At 41.6% G+C, this 20090-nt stretch overlaps 1 protein-coding gene across 1 annotated transcript in view; it reads right to left on the bottom strand.

The window, feature by feature from the left end:
- Positions 1-20090, bottom strand: part of TNS3 (tensin 3) — a 96580-nt gene that overhangs the window by 61662 nt on the left and 14828 nt on the right. The window contains exon 11 of the mRNA XM_054384690.1: positions 19088-19192. Within this exon, the coding sequence (XP_054240665.1) occupies positions 19088-19192 (105 nt within the window). The remainder of the gene's footprint in view (positions 1-19087; positions 19193-20090) is intronic.

Raw genomic sequence — 20090 nt, 5'->3', positions numbered from 1 at the left:
GCAATTCCCCTTGCTGCAAAACTTCTCGATAGGCAAATTGTTAGAAGTTTGCTGAAGTTTATGATGTGCAAACTGCCATGATGGAAAGAGCTGCTAGGCATGAGGTTGAATGTCTGTGCACAGGTATTTAAAAACAGGCTTCATGAAAAAATATTGCATCTAAGGAAAATACAGCCAACGGACAGTTTCTCAACCTCTTTCATGCTGCAATTTCTCCTAAGCTCTCACTACTGCTAGGACAATGAAGCCCAGTTTTTGCTTCACATGGAATCATTTAATACAGTTACCACAACAAACTGCAAAAATTTAAACCCCAAAACACTGTGATTAACTACCAGGTGATTTTTATATCTTTTGTGCTTAATTTTGAGTTTTAAAAACTAGAAGTGAAAAGAATATAAAGCAGCTTTGTTTTGGACAGTTGTATATCCTGGCACAAAACAGACTTGAAGAGGTTACAGGTCTGAACTGGAACACAGTTAAGTAAATACAGGTCTAGCACAGTTGAACTATTAAGAAATCTTCCCCTGACTTTTCTGTTGCCCCAAACCAAGCACAGTGCTGTAAATCCTTCCAACGTGCTAGACAGCCATAAATACCTCATACCAGATGAAACATTCCAGCATGCAGATTTGGTTTGCCACATAGAGATGCTAAGTACAAAATTCTCAAGTACGAGAAGCAGTGGGAAAAGCCTTTGTGCATTTTTCACTGGTGAGGCTGCACCTTGAGGACTGGGGTCAACTTTGGGGCCCTCACGACAAGAAAGACATTGAGGTGCTGGAGCAACGAAGCTGGTAAAAGGTCTGGAGAAAGGTCTGGTGAGGAGCAACTGACAGAGCTGGGGTTATTCAGCCTGGAGAAAATGGAGAGGCTGAGGGGAGACCTTCTGGTTCTCCCCAACTCCTTGAAAGGAGGCTGGAGCCAGGTGCAGGTTGGTCTCTTCTCCCAATTAAACAGAGACAAGAGGAAATGGCCTCAACTTGCACCAAGGGAGGTTTAGATTGGACATTAGAAGAAACTTTTTCACTGAAAGGTGTTCTCCAAGCAAAATGGTTCCACGATTCTATGATTACTCTCCATCCACCCTCCCTGTACCATCACACAGTGCCATCCAAGCACAGAGACAGGAGTACGGACAGGAAGACAAATAAACTGACAGTGGACTGCTAACCCCAGGGTCTTGCAAAAGCATGCTTTCTAAAGTTCAGAGATAGCTTTGCCCAGTACTTCTTCCAGTAATACAAAATTATCACATTTATTCTGCACATTGCCTGGAATACTTAGCAACCACAAATCATCTGGGGGTTTCCCAACCGTGAACCACACAGCTTCCCTTCTGAAGAAGAGATGCAAGTTCAGCTTACCAGAGCATCTCTACCTAAAATTAGGGCATTTCATTTTGAAAAATAAAAAGAGAAAATGAAACACAAGAAAACTACAATCACTTAAGTGGATTATAAATCTCAAGAATGGGTCATCTCCTCACCTCACGCTTCCACTTAAAACAAACCCAGACTTTTTAGGAAGCTGAGGTTTTTTAAAACCCCATCTGCATAGTATCTCTACAAATGGGGAAATGTGCAAAAATAGCTCCTCAATGAATTTTTAATGGTGTTAAAGAGTTGTCAGCATTGAATATAAATATGAAAACAGCTTTCAGCATAGACTGGAATTTTGGTTGCTTGTGATCTTTGTTTGCTCATTATTTCAGTATGCAAACTGTAACTCCCAGGTCCTTCTTTCCATGGGACTTTGGATTGGACACAACTTCACAATGCTCAGGAGTTTGTTGGGAGTTTGGTTTTGGTGTTCTCTTTTCAAATTCTGAACAATTAACATTTCTTAAGAGACTGCTGCTTTTCATACTGCATTTATATGTAAAAGGCTTGGATTTAAACTAATTCAGGACTCTGAGACGTCTATGAAGTAAACTTAAAGCATATTTTTCTGATAAAATGCAGAAGTTAAATGGCTGTCTTTGAACTCTCAAAAGATCCCATTGGTGGCTAACCTATTTCATTGATTACTACTCAAGCCCCAGTTTTAATCTGGGCTAGTGAATATTTAAGAAGAAATTAAGTTTTATATTTCTCTGAATAGTTAGCATTAACTGGTGTCAACGAAAGGTGTTGGACTGTTTTAGGCAAGTAAATCAGATGAAAGGAAGAAAAATTTTGCTAGGGGAATTTCCCCCTCCCCTACATTGTCATGTAGATGAATGAAAATATCTTTTTTGCAAGCAGTGTTTCAAAAACACTTAAAAGTGTGGATCTCTACTACCCTGAAGAATGGCATCTGTACTCATTAAAAGTCTGACTGATACAGCAATACTACTGGGAACAACAAGAGAGTTTCTGGGACTTCTTATAGGGTTTGGCTCAGGATGGCCCTACAAAACATTTGTTTGGAACAGAGGCAGCAAACTTGAAAAGACTGAAATTTTCACGGCCAAGAGAGGAGAGCTTTCACACATGTACATTCATGCATCTGTCTATGGAAACATCTTATTTTTACAGGGAAACTCAGCAAATCTCATCTGCAGTTTCAGCAGCAACTGTAATTTCCTTCTCTATGGTCCCTGTTAAAAATAGAATCTCTGAAATCTGAGAATCTCCTAAGCTGGCTAGAAGCACTTTGTATAAGCAACTGATGACTGTGAGCTGTCTGGGCTTCCCAGTTACTGTGCTTGCCAATGCACCACACAACCCTGTCAGAACTGAGCACCATGGCAGAAGGGAGGAAGTCTGCTAGCATCAGTGTGAAATAGTTCAGCAGCAGAACACTGGCAGCTAGGTTTTGTGGCATTCAGTGCCTCACCCTTCACCTCAAGGTATGTGGAATGCCAAGGGGTTAAAAAGCCTGAACAGACATGGACATGAGTACTACCTTACTCAGCACCAGCCTAACTGTGTTCACAACCAAGATGATAAGCCAAGGTATACCACTTATTAAGAACTTATTCAAAATGAAGCTAACATCTTGAATATTTTATACACCCTGTAGCTGATAAATATAGATTATGTAGATGTAAACACAGATAAATTTAAATATAGATAATCTAAATTGGAAGTATGTGCCTATAGATAAGAGGAGAACCAACTCAACTAAATGAGTCCTGAGTGAACCATTTAAAGTGAGCACCTGGCTAACCAGAAAAGGCATTTGAGCTGCACAAGAAAAATGTAATCAGTAAAGCACAGGATCTAGATGTTCTGCATAAGTATCCACATCTGAAAGTGTGGTCCACTGCCAAGTTTCAAAAATCCCTAAGGCAATTTCTCGAAGCAGTGGCTTCCCAAACAGAGGTCACACTGCTCTTAAGTTGGATGGTCAGCCTAACAGACACTGCTTTTGATACTTGTGCTAGAACCTGAGGAGTCATATTATGTTATCTGTCAACAAGTGAAGTGAGAAACAAAAACGTTTGAGACTTTTGGTTGTGAACTTAAAGATTAATACAATATTGTTAAGGCTCTACAAGGAAACACCTGCAACAGTAGGCTAAAACAATTTACTTGCAGCAATCTACTTGCTCTAGTAGGCAGCTGTCTTTTTGGAAACCTCAAGCAGCCACCAAAAAAATATCATTCTGCCCTATAAACAGATGAGAAAGAACAAGACTCACAGCTAAACAACAATCCAGCTGCTCCTGAGGAGTGTGGATATTTAATCTTACAGCGCCTGATTACGAATACACAGTGGATGTTGCTCGTGAGACATTTAAATTCTTTTCAAATCTGCACAGCTATAGAAAAGCATTCTTAGATTACTTTTGAGTTCTTTATCTAATTATGGCACTTACATGTAGTTACCCAGTGACAATGAAAAAAAAATTCTGGTGTCTAATGCTGAACAGAATTAGAAACTTAGTTTCACCTCAGACTCGGGTAAGATTTGTCACTGCAAATCTAGTAGAAAGAATACAATTTAGCTGAGGTTCAAGAAAAAAAAAAAAATCAACTCTGCTTAGATTATTTCTCTTTCCTAACTTGAATTAAAAGGAATATTAAATGCTGCATGAGACCAAAAAAAAAAAAATCATAATTTAATTTTTAAATATAGCATTTTTGCCGGGGGGGAATTAAATACATGGTATCACACACTGTTGACAGAGTAAGCATTTACAGAGTGTGTGTATAGATCAGTGTTTTTAATCAAATGCTACACACTGGGCAGCCTAAGATGTGTTTCTGAACCAGAGTAACCCAGAGAATACTTACTCAGAATTTCTTTTAAATGGAAACAACACCCAAAAATCTATCTCGAGGGTTCAATGGTATCATAGCAGAGAACATATAAATAGTCCAAAGAAAGATAAAGCTTAGATTGATATTTATGTGTGTACATACATATAAAATGCATACATGTACACTTTTATATATATATATATATGTGTGTGTGTGTGTGTGCATAAGCTCTCTATATACACCATATATATAAAACTGATTTTTATATGGTTTACTTGTTCAGAAAACCAGGACAAATTAACTAATGAAACACTATAACCCTTCAAAAATGAAAAGTTTTGAAGTTGTTTTTCTCACCTTACAAAACAGCTTCATTTCATATCCGACTTTCTTCCAAATCCTATTTGGAATACCTCTGCACTAGAACTTTCAGACTTCACTTTACTCTGGATCTTCATCTACGTTTTCTCCCAAAATGCAATAACCAATTTCATTGCAAAAGTGAAGCCACGCATATAGGCAGGGGACATTTTTGACTGAAGAAAGTCAGAAAAGATGCTAGCAATGCAAAATTATCTCCTATGCCCCTTGCTGAGCCACAGTGCTGCAGAGGCTTAATGCATTCAATACCTCATCTCACTGCACAACTCAACCCTCACCCTCATTTTTTCCGAGGAAGTAACACATCTGAAATGCAGGAGCTGTCAAAAAACAAGCAAAGTTCATAACGGCAGACACTTAAGTAATGCTGGAATTTAGTTAACCAAACCAAAGGGGCCCACTTTCTTTCAGCCTCACCTCTCTTCCCAGGAGCTGTTCCAACTCCCTGAACTGTCCAGGCTGCCACCTGACAGAACTCCCACACTGAGTCTGAATTACACACATGGCAGTGGCAGGGACTCTCCTATAAACGAAAGCCTCAGTGTATATTTTCACTCCCATACCTAATACACAAAGAGCAACTTATATAAAAATTAGGAGCCGAAATACAAACACCTACTGCATTCAGTGGCTTCCTTCCAAGCCTGTGTTTCCTGGCACTTTCCCTGAAATCTAAATACCCAAAGGCAGCCTTGTGAGTGAAAAAGAGGTTTCAGTCTTTCAGTCCTTTAACTTGTCCCCACAGCTACCCCCTGTCCATTTACCACTTGTGCAAACACCTCTGAACGCCAGGCAGCTATAGGTAAATACACCCATACAGACGGACACACACCACAGCTCCAGCCAGAGCTGTTCTGACCCGTTCCACCTGAACAAAAAGAGGGTTGCAAAGACACAAACCTTTGCACACTGTATCATTGTTCATGTTGCAGCTGGAAACATTACAGGAGAGATGGATTTTTTTTTTTCCCCAACCTCATAAATAAACAATTCTACCTTCAGGCAAACCTGGACAAGTCCAGAGCTGCACTCCTCCAAAGTTAAATCTTTTTATGTGTGCTTGTCTTTTCCTTTTTTCTTACAACAAACACAGGTCCTCATCCCTTCCAAACTTTTTCCTATAAAATCCATAAAGAAATACACGTGGTTTGTACTTCCAGCTCTTGAACCACAACAAAGCTGCTTACCTCTTGACTAGGCACGATCAGGAACCTCCTGCAACAGACAATCATTAGCTCATTTAAATCACCTAATGCTCTCCAAGCAAAACCCTGCACAGAGGAAAGTCACAGACAGGGCAAACACCCCCACTTTGAGACTCAAGAAATGTCCCTGATCCTGCTGTTTCAGCCACAGCTGCTCCTCCTGCTGCTGGAGACAAATGGTCTTGCAAAAGAAGCATGAGACTAGTATCAGCCAGGAAAAGCAAATGAAAATGTAAACAGGAGGGAGGAGCCTGAGGGGACAATCAGGTTCAGTGAAATCTGAACTCCTGAAGCAAAGGAGGAGTGGAAATGTGTTGGCTGAAAAGGGAATTCAGTCTACAAGGTATTTCCTTAGTGTCTTTCTTCCCTCAGTATGCTTCAATACCCAAATGAAGGGAAGTGACTTTCAGCTCCCAGACTGCTGGCTTTTGATGCCTTTTTCCTAAAACAAACAGCCTTGTTCCTCCACACTGAACAATCAGGTCAGAAATTCTTACCCATGACTTCAAGAACTGGAGTTCTCAGGCAAGAAGAGTTTTCTGGGCATCCTGCAGTGGTAACACTTAATTTTCTAAAGCAGCTGCTGCTCTCAAGCTCCCAAACCACAGCAAGCTTTGACTCCTCTGTCTCTGGACTGAATCAGCTCAATCTAGGGTAAGTCAGCCTCCTATAGTAACAGCTGTACCTCACCACATGGCAGCTCACAAACTTTTGCTCTAAACACGATTGCAAATGCACGTGTGCATCACCACCAGCCAGCCACGCCCATACACAACATCCATTTTCTACTTCAGGGACTATCAGGACTTTAATGACTTCTCTGAGGAACAAAGGATAAAAGTGGCTCTTGCAGCCACAAAATACAATCACAGAATTGCTTTGGTTGGAGAAGACCTCTAAGATCATGGAGTCCAACCATCAACCTAACACCACTATGGCCATTAAACCACATCTCAACGTGCCGTGTCCACATGTTTCTTGAATACCTCCAGGGATGGTGACCTCACCACGTCCCTGGGCAGCCTGTTCCAGTGCCTGCAGGAAAGACATTTTTCCTAATATTCAACCTAAACCACCCCTGGCAGGATTTCAGGCCATATCCTCTCATTCTATCACCTGATACTAAGGAGAAGAGACCAACCCCACCTGGCTCCAACCTCCTTTCAGGAGCTGTAGAGAGCAATGGGATCTCCCCTCAGCCTCCTCTTCTCTAGACTGAACAACCCCAGTTCCCCTCAGCCATTCCTTACCAGATGAGTTCTCCAGATCCTTCACCAGCTTTTTCTGCCCTTCTCAGGACCTGTTCCAGCCACTCAATGTCCTTTCTGTAGTGAGGGGCATAAAGCTGAAGCCAATGTTCAAAGTGTGGCCTCACCAGTGCCAAGTACAGGGGCAAACATCTACCTATTCATTGCTTATGAAAGAGTCAGAATTTGTGTTCAAACCTAATTCAGAGAGTACACACTTTTGTGGTCAAGCGTTGCTGTTCTTGCCAGTCAGAAAATGATTGCACAGGAAACCAGTCAGGACTGGGACAAAAGACACAAACCACACAACACAACCTATGCCAGCAATGACTTCTCACAACTACACAACAGAGCATCATGGAACAGACTGAAAGGGGAAAAAAAAGTAACATTTGAAGTCATCTGGGACTGTTCTTCCTCCCTTCACTATTCAAGACATCCAAGTAAATGCTGATGTTCATACACACATTCCATTTTAAAGAACTGTGTTTCCTATATGAAACAGTAGAAGCTAAGCCATTGGGAAGCTGGTTTGCTAAGCTTCTCAAGTCTCTGATCAATGGGAAAATAAGGCTGAAGAGAACAGTAAGTCATGTATCAGAAAACCAAAAAAGTGAACACTCTGAAACCCAACTGAAGGGCTCCTGTTAGGAAAATGCTAACAAAACAAGAGGACCCTAAGGCCCACCTGAGGCCACAGAATTGTCAGGGTTGGAAGGGACCCCAAGGATCATCTAGTTCCAACCTCCCTGCCATGGGCAAGGACACCTCACACTAGACAAGGATGCACAGAGCCACATTTAGCCTGGCCTTAAAAACATGCAGGGATGGGGCTTCCACCACCTGACTCAGACGCAGGACCCTGCACTTAGTCTTGTAGAAAACCTTAAAGTCCTTAAACCTTGAATCATTTGAGAGGCGAAGGAGAGGGCAACCAGGACCCTACAGAACTTGCATGCTGTGCAAATGCTAACCTGTATTTCCCAGCCATTCAAAAGGATCAAAAGTACATTTGTACTTTAATGATTTTGCAAGTGCTCTGGAGTAAGAAAAAACTGCTTCCCAGAGCACAGCTTCTAGATCAAAGCCTGGCTGCTGTCCAGCCAGCACAGAGCACAGGCAGAGCCAGCCAGCAAAGAGTCACCCTTAGAATACTACTGTAACACAGTGTCACACCTCTGCCCACCTGGGATCAAAAGAAAATCGTATTTGTGCTGTGGCCAGAGTACAAAGAATAGACTGCTCCTTTTATTTCTGCAGCTCAACACAGAGAAGCTAGTACCTGTTGTGTCATATTGACTTTGCTTCTGCACACTTCTCAGTGATTTAAACATAGACTCAGAAGTAGCTTGTGCTTGGATAATCCAGCAAAAGAATAACAAAATTACAAAGAAAAACCCAAGAACAGGAAGAACCTAGAGATACAATCTAGCCTGTACCATTTCAGGGACGGCTCAGTGCTGAGGGCTACCTCAAGAACTGACAGATTAAGGCTTTTCCAACCTAAATAATTCTGTAATTATGCCACAGTGTTTCTGCCTGTGCCTAGTAAGAAAAAAAAGATGTGCCCTTTCAGCAGGCAACATGATCATATGCTGACAGACTCCAGGAACAGAGAGAACAGCATAGCAGACCTCTAGCAATGCACCTTTTGCTTTCACAGTTGGAGAGAGGATGTGCACAGTAAGAAGCAGGTCTGGGTTCTGACAAAAAAAGGCTTTCCTCTGCTTATGGGGAGTTCCTTCCTTCTGCTGAATCTGGAAGGAGTTGGAACTAGCTGATCTTCCTCAGCATTCAGATGTTGGCCATGTCTGAAAGCAGAATCTAGAGGAGATATCAATAGGCAGGCAGCCTTGAAGTCAATTCCCCTTACTGCTTAGTAGCCTGTCCCAAGGCTCTCCAACGGTTACGCAAATCTTTGCGAAGTTCTTAAGCCTTAAACAGAAGGTATCACAGCTAAACATTTAACACTCAATCAGTGAAACTGCTGCAGCAGGGGTAGAGATTTCCAGAACAGCTTTCTGGGATCAGTCCATGAATAACAACTGTAATGTCTTTAGCAAAGCTTCCCATGCAACTACCAGGTACCACTAGAAAAAAAACAGCAAAACATTACAGGTGACTGCACTACAGGATGCTACTGTTACCAGTACAGCTAAAATTCTGCTGTTGGACACTGAAACATTATTATCCCATCGTCAGGAGAAATTTATTCAACCACATTTTACCATCAGAAGTGCCTCTGGTTTATAGTACTAGAAGGACACTTACCGAGTGGTATGTTTCAACCTGTACAGACTACTGAATGTAAGAGGTAGCTCTTAAAAAGGAAACGTTGAAATCAAAAGCTGTGGGACTCAGTGGGGCCAGTCTTTCACTCTGTTGTTCTCCAAAGTGAAAAAAAAAACCCAAACAACACAACAAAACACACCAGAACATATATGGCTTGTGTAAGTACTAACTTAACCTCTCCTCAAGCAACCCTGAGGAGAGGGACTTGGGGGTGCTGGTGGACGAGAAGCTCAACATGAGCTGTCAGTGTGCACTTGCAGCCCAGAAAGCCAACCAGAGCCTGGGCTGCATCAAGAGAAGTGTGGCCAGCAGGTCAAGGGAGGTGATTCTCCCCCTCTACTCAGCTCTGGTGAGACCACACCTGGAGTACTGCATCCAGTTCTGGAGCCCCTGTTACACGAGGGATATGGACATGCTGGAAGGTGTCCAGAGAAGGGCCACCAGGATGAGCAGAGGGCTGGAGCTCCTCTCCTATGAGGACAGACTGAAAGAGTTGGGGCTGTTCAGTCTGGAGAAGAGAAGGCTCCAAGGTGACCTTATTGTGACCTTCCAGTATCTGAAGAGGGCTACAAGAAAGCTGGGGAGGGACTTTTTAGGCTATCAGGGAGTGACAGGACTAGGGGGAATGGAATAAAGCTGGAAGTGGAGAGATTCAGGCTGGATGTGAGGAAGAAGTTCTTCCCCATGAGAGTGGTGAGAGCCTGGAATGGGTTGTCCAGGGAGGTGGTTGAGGCTCCATCCCTGGAGGTGTTTAAGGCCAGGCTGGATGAGGCTCTGGCCAGCCTGATGTAGTGTGAGGTGTCCCTGCCCATGGCAGGGGGGTTGGAACTGGATGATCCTTGTGGTCCCTTCCAACCCTGACTGATTCTATGATTCTATGATTCTTAACACCAATTTGGGAACATGCTAGGGCAAAAAGTCTTTCCCTACCTTTCTGTAGCCAGTTTAGTCAGCCCTGGTTTAGAGAATTATGATTCTCTTTAAAGAACTACTATTTGCAGAAGATGCTTGCTGCAGAAAACTTTTCAAAAACAGTTCTCAGTTCTTCAGCAGCTGCTGTAGGTACTCAAGAGCAGAAACTAACAGCTGTGTATCACAAACCAGCATGCCAGATTCCAACAAAATGGACAGTTCCAGGATAACCCCAACAGCAACGCATGTCCAGTTTGCTGAAAGAGCCCTCCTTCAAAAACCACCACCAGTTACAGAATCAAAGCACTTCCATACCTAAACAAAACATTTTGCACAAGCTGTAAGCAGAAAGTCATCAGGCCTTTCTCATTAGCAGAACGTGCTTGCCAATGAGAAGGGTGAACACCACACCACAAAATCATTAGCCTTCTTCTGAAGGGAGTGGTGCAGTGGCTAGCTAAAACCCTGAAGCTAGATCAGGAGGAGAGAAGGTCACTGCAAGGTAATCTAGCCAAAAAAAGGCAAGGTGCTTGATATTAAAGGACTAGTAAAATGTGCACTAATTACAGAGATTTATCAGAGAAGGATTGCTATGGCTTCATGGTGGCCCAAAAACCCAAGAAGCTCCAACTACTTTCCTGCTGCAGTCTGGCTCTTGTAAATCTTGTAATGTGTGGATTATAATGAAGCCCAAGCTCACTCATGCACACGAATGAACACATTTAAGAGACAGCATGACCTCTTATGTCACAGCTAAATTGCACCACGACTGATGATGCCCTCTACCCACATTTTCACTGGTTACTGGACTGAACGCTCACTTTGAAAACAAGATGCACAACTGTATGCTTGCTTGGGCACAGGCACAGGTATGTACTGATACACAGAGAAGGTGGGAAGGAGAAGAGAGAATGCTAGTCACACTCAGGTGACTAGCTTCCTAGTTAGCTTCCTCCAAGTTTCTACTGTCTGAATTCTTCTGTGAAGAGAAGGGTCTTTTGCAAAGCCTTACTATCCTGGTGTGCGTTCAACCAGCACTGAATCTGTTCAGTGCTGTGAGTTTCCAGCTCAGTGCCAGCACTTCCTGCGGCTCTGGGCAGGTTTGCACTGAGAGTGGCTGCTGACAGAAGCGACATCATGAGGAGAGTCAGCACTAAGGGTTGGGCTGCAGACCAGGGGTACTGCCACATCTTGTGTGCCACCTTGGGCTGCAGGAAGGAAAAGGCTGCAGCTGCAGGAAGGAGGGGACAGGACAGGTGACCCTAAACCGTCCAACAAGGGATTCTTTGCCATGGACAGCATCTTTGGGATAAAGCTGAGGGATCACCAGAGTCAAACCTCTTCTCTAATGGCCAGCATCTGCGGAGGACTCTGCTCTGCCTTCAATCCCAATTTCTTTGTTCCTGAATCCAATTACAGAATCCAGCTCCTCAATCCGGTTCCCATCCACCTCTGAGTTCAGCCTGGGACTTCTGCCACAGCATCAACGGTGGTGGAAACTAAGTGCCAACGGGAGGTTGGGTTCAGTAGTGGCTTTGTATCTATTTGTATATATTTTGCTTTACTGTTATTATTTTCATTGAAGCTAGTTGAGTTTCCTTCCCAACCCATCAGTCTCTCCCTCCCTTATTTCCTTTCTCTTCCCTTTGGAAAGGTGGAGGCATTCACAGAGAGCCTTTGTCACTTGTCTAGTGGCCAGCCCAGCCCTGACCCTTAACACTGATAAAAACAGAACTGTACAAGTTATCTGAATGTACTATAAACTACTATAAACATCTAATAAACCACTCACATTTGCCTTTGTGTCCAAAAGCATAATGCAAGCCTGACAAAGGGTTGGTGACTAATTCCTTGGTATAACAACAGCACCTTTACTGAGACAAGACAGGAATCAACAACTGAAGGACATGAAAATGCATTTTTTCAAAAGCAAACAATTTGCCTTGCTATTATCTGCAGTGGTCTTGAAAGTATTTTACATGCAACCTGTACTTCCAACACATCTGTGCACTGTTAAAGACACTGATACTGGGGAGGCATGGAGGTAAGTGTTCCCAAATAACCTTCAGGGAACAAAAGGCAAAGAAGCTACAGGAGAATACACAAGTAGGAGTTGACAAAGAATTGAAGGCAAAGGAATTCAAAAGAAAGAGAAAGGGAAGCACTGGCAGGCAGAGGTAGGAGGCTAAAGGAAAAAAGCAGGGGCTTGGGTAAATGCCTAGGAGTTCTGTTTCTAATCTGTTTTTTGTTGCAGATATAAAACTTTGGATATTTATCTTCAGTATAACCACCCCTCTCTGGCACTTAGTATTTTGGGGGAGGTTTCAGGTTTTATCTGAGATAAATGCAAACTCAGCAGAACTGACAAATGGTTTGTAGCAAAAGCAGTGTGCCAGTGCAGCAAGTAAAATGCACATAATTCCTCACTGCAGACACTGCCTTATCCATGCACACGCCTGGGTAAGAGGAAAAAAATAATCTTTTTCAGTAGAACATGACTGGCTAAGTTCTGGAGCTCTGGTTAGCACTTAAGTAAACACTCCAGTCTTTCAAAAAGTTGTTCAAGTATTCCTTAAGAGATATTCTTTTAAAACGAGCCAAAAAAAGTCCCTTTGAATATCTTTCCAAAGTCTGGCCCCTGACTGCACTTAACTGTTGGCTCCTAACTGACCTATCCAAAATATGCTATTACCTTATTTTTTGGTTAACAAAAAACCAAACAAAAAAACCCAAACCAACCAAACAACAGAAAAAACAGAACAAAAAATTAAAAAAAAAAAGTAGAGATAAGAGCCCAGCACAATCTTGAAATGCTTGCATGAACTTGTATTTAGTCCCTAACATACTGAGCTAAAGCAACATTTAAGTCCCAGTACTGTCACAATCAATGTTAAAGGAGAGAGAATTGCCTACCACTGCACAAATAGAAACAAACCCTTGTACTCCTGTGTTTGTGTTCAATATTACTGACATAAAGATGAAACCATTTTATGTTAATTTCTCTCCAACTCATTGTCAGCATCACAAGAAGACTAATGAGATTTAAATTCTGTGTATGAAAACAAGAACATATAAACCTTCAAGAAAGAGAAGATGTAAGTTTCATCAGAGAAAAAACAACAACAGGTAGACACTCACAGGCATTTCAGATATTCTTTCAAGCTGGCAGCATCTTACTGGGTAAATCTTTCTATGTTTTACAGATATTTGTATTTTCACTGTCAAATCAAAAGAGGGGAAATTGTTGCAGGACATTTTTCATCACTCTCCTCAAACAAATCTCTCTTTGTCTCAAAGAATACTGCTTCCAGCTGGTGACTAAAAGCTGCAATTACCATTCATTCACTACCAATTTATCCTTAGGCTTCACTCACCAGAAATGGCATCAAACCTGCTGTTTTCTTTGGTAGGCATCTGCATTCCAGTTAAGGCACCAAAGCCAAGCCTTTTTGCCTCAGCCCTTGAGTTTTGCAATGCTGAAGAGGCCCTCTGGGAAAACAAGTGTTTAACTACATGAGAGGGCACCTCCCTATTGAATAGCTATTTACTTTGGGCTGAAGAGGAGAAAAAAAAATTTCAATAAAAGTCAAACATCCCATCTAATCACATGGCATGGGTGCATACCAGAATGTTGGTTACTGCATACCTGGAGACACTTCTCAGATGCTTTCCTTTATGAAAAGAAAGAGAGCAGAAGCAAACCAATTTATTTTTGACTAATTAGTGTTGATTACAGTTTTAAAAGTCCTGGAATTTTGTAAGGCAACACTCCTGAGATACAGGAATTTGGATTCAATCAGTCCTACCCTATTCAGCTTGCATTAAAAACATCTTTGTTTCCAAAGCTGTCTTCTTCTCTATTTATCAAACACTGTTAAGCAAGCAAACTCACTTTGCTAGGAAACTGCTAGGTTCTGTTGAGAAAGAGACTTCAAGTTCCTGCCTTGCAAAGCCTTGATGAAAGACTTTCTCTGGTCATTCTGAGTGATCTCTAACGTGCACATGTTCTTTCTTTCCACATTGTAGAGCTGACAGGCAAAAGAGTGCCGAGGGAAGCAGTGGTTGTTCAAGTAAGTGAAATGTCTTAAAATGGAACACAGGATAAGAAACATTCCTGTTACCAGTCCGTTGAACTGAGTCAAACTAAAACAAATCCAACTTCAGCCAACTCTAATCTTTGATGCTTACCAGTTTTCTTTATTAAAACAAAACAATCCTGTGTCTTGACTAACTAAGGACTACACAGACAAATCCCAGCCACACACATCCACAGTCTATTGTCTTTGGACAGGTTTGTTCATTCTCTCTAGAACAATCTTAGGATGCTATCAAAGCACTTAGAATAAATCTGAGATAAAGTAGCCACAGACAATGCAAAAGGGACAGCAGCAGTCATCTTTCCTTCCAGTTAGTCACCTTCTCTATCAAAATGAGTTCCTGCTCTTTTCAAATGCATTTAACTTTAAATGTAGTATCTGATTTTATTTCCAGAATACTTCAGACATTAGCTTTATACCAGGATCTGTAAGTGGGTTCCACAGAAAATAATGTTTCCTATTCAAAAGGAGACTTCTGTTTTCAGCAGGAGGGAAAGTGTTTGTTTTAACAATAGTACTTCTTACAACAATAGTATCTCTTACTTGCTATGCCAAGAAATAATCCTGAAAATTATCATTGAGAAATAAAAAACAAACCTCAGCATGTCAAATCTTTTCCACTTAACTCCTTCCCCTGGTCAGCAGGGAGATTTTTTTTGAAACTAGTTGTCATTTGGTACTTGAGAGAGTAATATCAGTAAGCGTAAATCACATGGAAAGTTTTCCAGAGAGTGGGAAGGGAGGAAGAATTATTTGCTTCTTTCAAATTTTGTTCCCACAGAAAATAATTCATCCTCATAAATGCCATAGTTACAGACAGTAGTTGTTTTAACTGGGTTTTAATGGTAACAATAGATACTAAGCTCACATTAGTTTTCTCTATCACTTTACCTCTAACCATTCCTAGAATATTACATAAAACATCCCAGTCCCCAAATTACTCTGAATATAAAGGAGACATGTATGACTTTAGCAATCAAAAGGAAGACAGACAGTGAAGTGCAGCTAGAAGTATGTGGGCTGCAATATACAAGTTATAAAACGTGAAACAGGATTATCAAGAGGAACTGGGACACATTTCATCTTTTGATGCAAGAGAAGATACAACTCATTGATGGATTAGCAAGAGGAACTTGGACACATTTCATCTTTTGATGCAAGAGAAGATACAACTCATTGATGGATTATCAAGAAGAACTGGGACACATTTCATCTTTTGATGCAAGAGAAGATACAACTCATTGATGGCCAGAGGTGATGTACATCTTTGTGGTCAACTTTCTGTACAGCACCAAATGAGCAATCTTTTGTAAATTCACACACCCATCTATACATCTATATATCTACACTTGTGTAAAGTGTCTGGCCAGCATGACATCCTGTTTGCCAAGTGGGAAAAGTATGGTCTTGAGGAGGGGACCACTCACTGGATAAAGAATAGGCTGGATGGTTCCACTTGGAGTGCAACAGCTCTATGTCCCAATGGAGACCAGTGGTGAGTGATGTCCCTCAAGGGTGGGTATTGGGACCAATGCTGCTTAACACCTCGTCAGAGAGATGGACAGTGGGATTGAGACACCCTCAGCAAGCTTGCAGGTGACACCAAGCTGTGTAGCCTGGTTTACATGCTATAAGGAAGAGATGTCATCCAGAGAGATGTGCAGAGGCTCAAGAGGTGTGCCCAAGCCAACCTCATAAATTTCAACAAGGCCAAGTGCAAGGTCCTGAATTTGGGTCAGGGCAATTCAATCAGAAAACTAAGGGCAACTATCTCAGACTTGTAGAAGGCTGCAGGAAGAGCTTATGACTCTTATGGTTCCAAATCCTATATTCAACTGTATACTTTTAAGTCAGTATAACAGAAGTCTCTTTGCTAATGCACTGCTTGAGGAGGAGGAAATTTAATAGAAATTAAGAATTAGAAACTTAATAAAATCTTCAGTCTATTACAGAGGACAATTACTGCAGTATACAAGAGACACCTCCCAAGGCACCCGAAGAGAAACAATATTTATGAGAAGAAATTCAAATAACCTCTTGCTTTCCAGATGTCAAACTTTCTGAACTGTTAAGAATAAGGCACGAAGAACCAAATCTAGGGAGCAAACTGTCCAAAACCTGCTTATAGCCAACACAATTTACACAACCTTCTTACCATCAAAGGGTTCCAGAGAATTTAAAAGGCAATCACTTCTGTCTGCAGTGCTGTAGCACGCCAACAAACCAAGATACTTTGGGTACATTTTTCTTTTATCATGTCCTTTCATCTTTTGTTCTTTTGGTAATAGGGCCAAATAGGTGTAGCATTTCAAAAGAGACATACTGCTTTCTTGTTCCCTTCTAGCTTTCCATTTTAGAACACTGGGATGGAAATAGCCATTCTACACTCATATACCTACAAAGCAAATCCTGTTCACCTCACAAAGCTCTGCTGTAGCCCTCCTGGCCACCTTGATCTGGAATTTCATAGGCACACGTTTATGAAATTAACAAAAAAGGTGCATTACTGTAATACAGGCATCACATGTCACACTAACAGCTCATATTAGTCCTACTGAAATTCCTGTGGGAAAACAGGTACATGAAACCATGGTGACCAGTTCCTGCATAAGGCTAGGAGTTAAACATAACATGGAGTAGATTTGAAGCAGACTTCCCTGTGTCTTGGACATGTCACCACCGTTATGCAGACTTTCACAGGCACCATCTTCTAACTTTATCTTTTCTGAGGTACAGAAGAGAGTCTGCCTTCAGGATTTAACCAAAAGCTTCAGAATAAGGTTTTTGACTCTGCTAACTTTCTGGGTGTGAAATCAGCATCTCTTAGTATTCTCCCACCTGTGGTGAAAGCTTGGACTCAATACATCTTTTACAAAGTACAAAAGCAGGATGTTGAATCACTATACTAAACCACAAAAGAAGTTTCTCCTGGTGTTTATAAATCCCATGTAAAAAAAAGACCTAAGCAAACTCTGTTTGCCTCAAGCAACAAACTAAATTTACCTTTATGTTGAGTACAGATCTCATCCTTATGAAAAAGAAATCTAGCTGTCCTTTGTGTATGTACTTCAGCCCCTCTCAATCTTTTGCCCAGCCTATGCAGAGAAAAAAGCTGTCTGCAATTCAGTCGTCGAGCATCACAGAATAATACCCTGCCTCCTGAACATTTGCTTAAAACAAGAGTATCTGGATACATTTCATATTCTTGTGGGATATTCTCTAGCTTCAACAGTAGTGATTTCTCTGCAGATGCACAAGAAACTTCTTGATACCGAGGCCAACACATCGTATTTGTGTCTTATTTCTGGTAATTAAAAATGCACCATGCACACAGATTACACCTATGTGCTTATTAAGTGGCATGGATGACTTCTGAAGATCAAGGAAACAAGCTAATTGTGCTTGTGAATGGGATCAAGCCTTCCACAGACAGAAGCAGCACACAGTTCTGTATCTTCCAGCCATGTGCTGCCTACATATTTACCTCTGCTTTCAATTTCCTCTACCTACAAGGCAATGTGGGAGGATAAAAAGTTAATCTGACCAATCTAAGCAATTAAACAATATCTGACATCAATGTATTGCTTGCTGAGGGCTAAGTATATACAAAGAAGGGAGAAAAGGATGGCAGGGGCAGGGAAGGAAGCAAATTATTTGGAAACATCCTATGCAGAAATCATCTTCAGCCAAGATTCAGGCTGAATCATCACATTCTTTCTGATGTTATTCCTTCTAGAAGACATTGCACAGTCTCATCCAACTATAAAACCTCTGATGCTCTACCTGCTCCATGTGACAGTGCCCAATGACTATTTTCCTCTGCTTTTCTGCAGACTGAAGTCTGCTGTGGATTAGGAAATACTCCTTTACAAGCACGATGCAGTGGAACAAAGTCAAGCTCCCAGTATGCCTCTGCCTCTAAAAGTCTCACTACTGCAGTCATTAGATGGTCAATGCTGAATTCAGATTATAGAAATCCATGGAAATGGAGCCTTAAGAGTAGCTAATTCACTCTCATAGCTCCACCTCCCTTTCATGTCATACAGGAGAGCTGTAAAAACAAGAACTTTGGCATCCACTCAATATCTTCTCTCATGTTTTTACTTGCCACAATGTCAGGCTTGCATGTGTACTGAGGTGGGCAGACAACAGATGGGACATTCTGAGTCCATACAGGAAAACTGTATCCATTAAATGCACAACATTCACCTAAGCAAAGCATGAGGAAAACATTTACACTGGAGTCAGAATCTGGGAGCAGCTATGTATCAGCAGATTACAGAAGAAAAAAAAAATCTAAAGAAATAAAGGGGCAATTTGGAAACAGGTAAATTCATCAGGGGAAATACGCAGATCCTCTGCTGTTTGGTTTTTGTCACACCTCCTGCAACACTCCAGATAACATAAGTACTGAAGGCCACAGACTCCCACATGATTTTGTTGTTCTTAATATTCTGTAACAGAATTTCAATTAGAAGCTTTACAACAAAAAACAAACAACAACAACCACCAGACTTTAAGCAAACTTGCAAGTAAAAAAGTAACTTCTATCAGCCAGTTATGTCTTTGCCCAATTCAATGCATTAACAAAAATCTCTCTTAAACAACTTCTCCAGCTTTCTATCCCTCAGAGCCACTAAAGCTAAACAGGCAAGTGTATAGACAGCTACTGAACACATCTGTGAATCGGCATTAGGAGGCAAATGAGCTATCCTGGAGCTCTGGCAAAACCATGAAAGGTCTGAAGTGACCAAAGGACTCACCTTCCCCATCGGGGCTCATGTTTTCATAGGAATCCCAGCGTATCAGTGGGTCTGAGGTATTGTAATCTACTATCACCCCATGGTCATTCTGAAGGTGTTCACATCCTAAAAAAAAAATAAATATCTGTTTGAGCCCCATCTGTAATGAGATACACACACCCATGTAGGTGGCTTTCTGACAGAAGTTCACTGCCCAAACAGCAATATCATGCTCTGAAATGTAAGCAGCAACGACAGGGAAAAAGGGGTATATAAATGAGCCAAAAAACACCAAAGCATCTCCCCTATGAAGAGAGACTGAGAGACCTGAGGCTGTTTAGTCTTGAGAAAAGAAGACTGAGAAGGGATTTTATCAATATCTATAAATACCCTGAGAGGTGGGTGTCAAGTGGAGGGGACCAGGCTCTTTTCGGTGGTGCACAGTAATAAGACAAGGAACAATGGATACAAACATAGAAGATTTCACCTCCACATGAGGAGAAACTTCTTTACAGTGAGGGTGACAGAGCACTGGAACAGGCTGCTCAGGGTTGGTGTCTCCTTCTCTGGAGACTTTCAAAACCCATCTGGATGCATTCTTAGCAGACTACCCTCAGTGATCCTGCTTTTGGCAGGGGGGTTAGACTCAATGATCTCTGGAGGTCCCTTCCAACCTCTAACATTCTGTGATTCTGTGATTACTGAATGTACAGGCAGAGAATTTTATCTTCCTGATTATGAGCTTCTTGATTATGCTGTATCTCTGACAACTTGGATCAGCCCCTAAAGACAACTAACACTAATGATGCTCCAGTACTGAAGGCAAGGCACAATAAACCAAAGAGCTTTTCACAATTACACTACAAGCACAAAGAGAGGGCACTAGAGGAGTGATAAGGCTCTTACAGATTATCTCTTGATACCAGAACAACACAGCAATAATGATGAACAGGAAAACTTGAAACAGCCACTCTGTGTCTCTCCCAGTTCTTCAAAGCTGCCAACTATGGCTTCACTGGGTTAA

The sequence above is a fragment of the Indicator indicator genome, chromosome 11 (assembly GCF_027791375.1).
Source record: "Indicator indicator isolate 239-I01 chromosome 11, UM_Iind_1.1, whole genome shotgun sequence".
Lineage (NCBI taxonomy): Eukaryota > Metazoa > Chordata > Aves > Piciformes > Indicatoridae > Indicator > Indicator indicator.
This window is presented reverse-complemented; position numbering and strand designations above follow the sequence as displayed.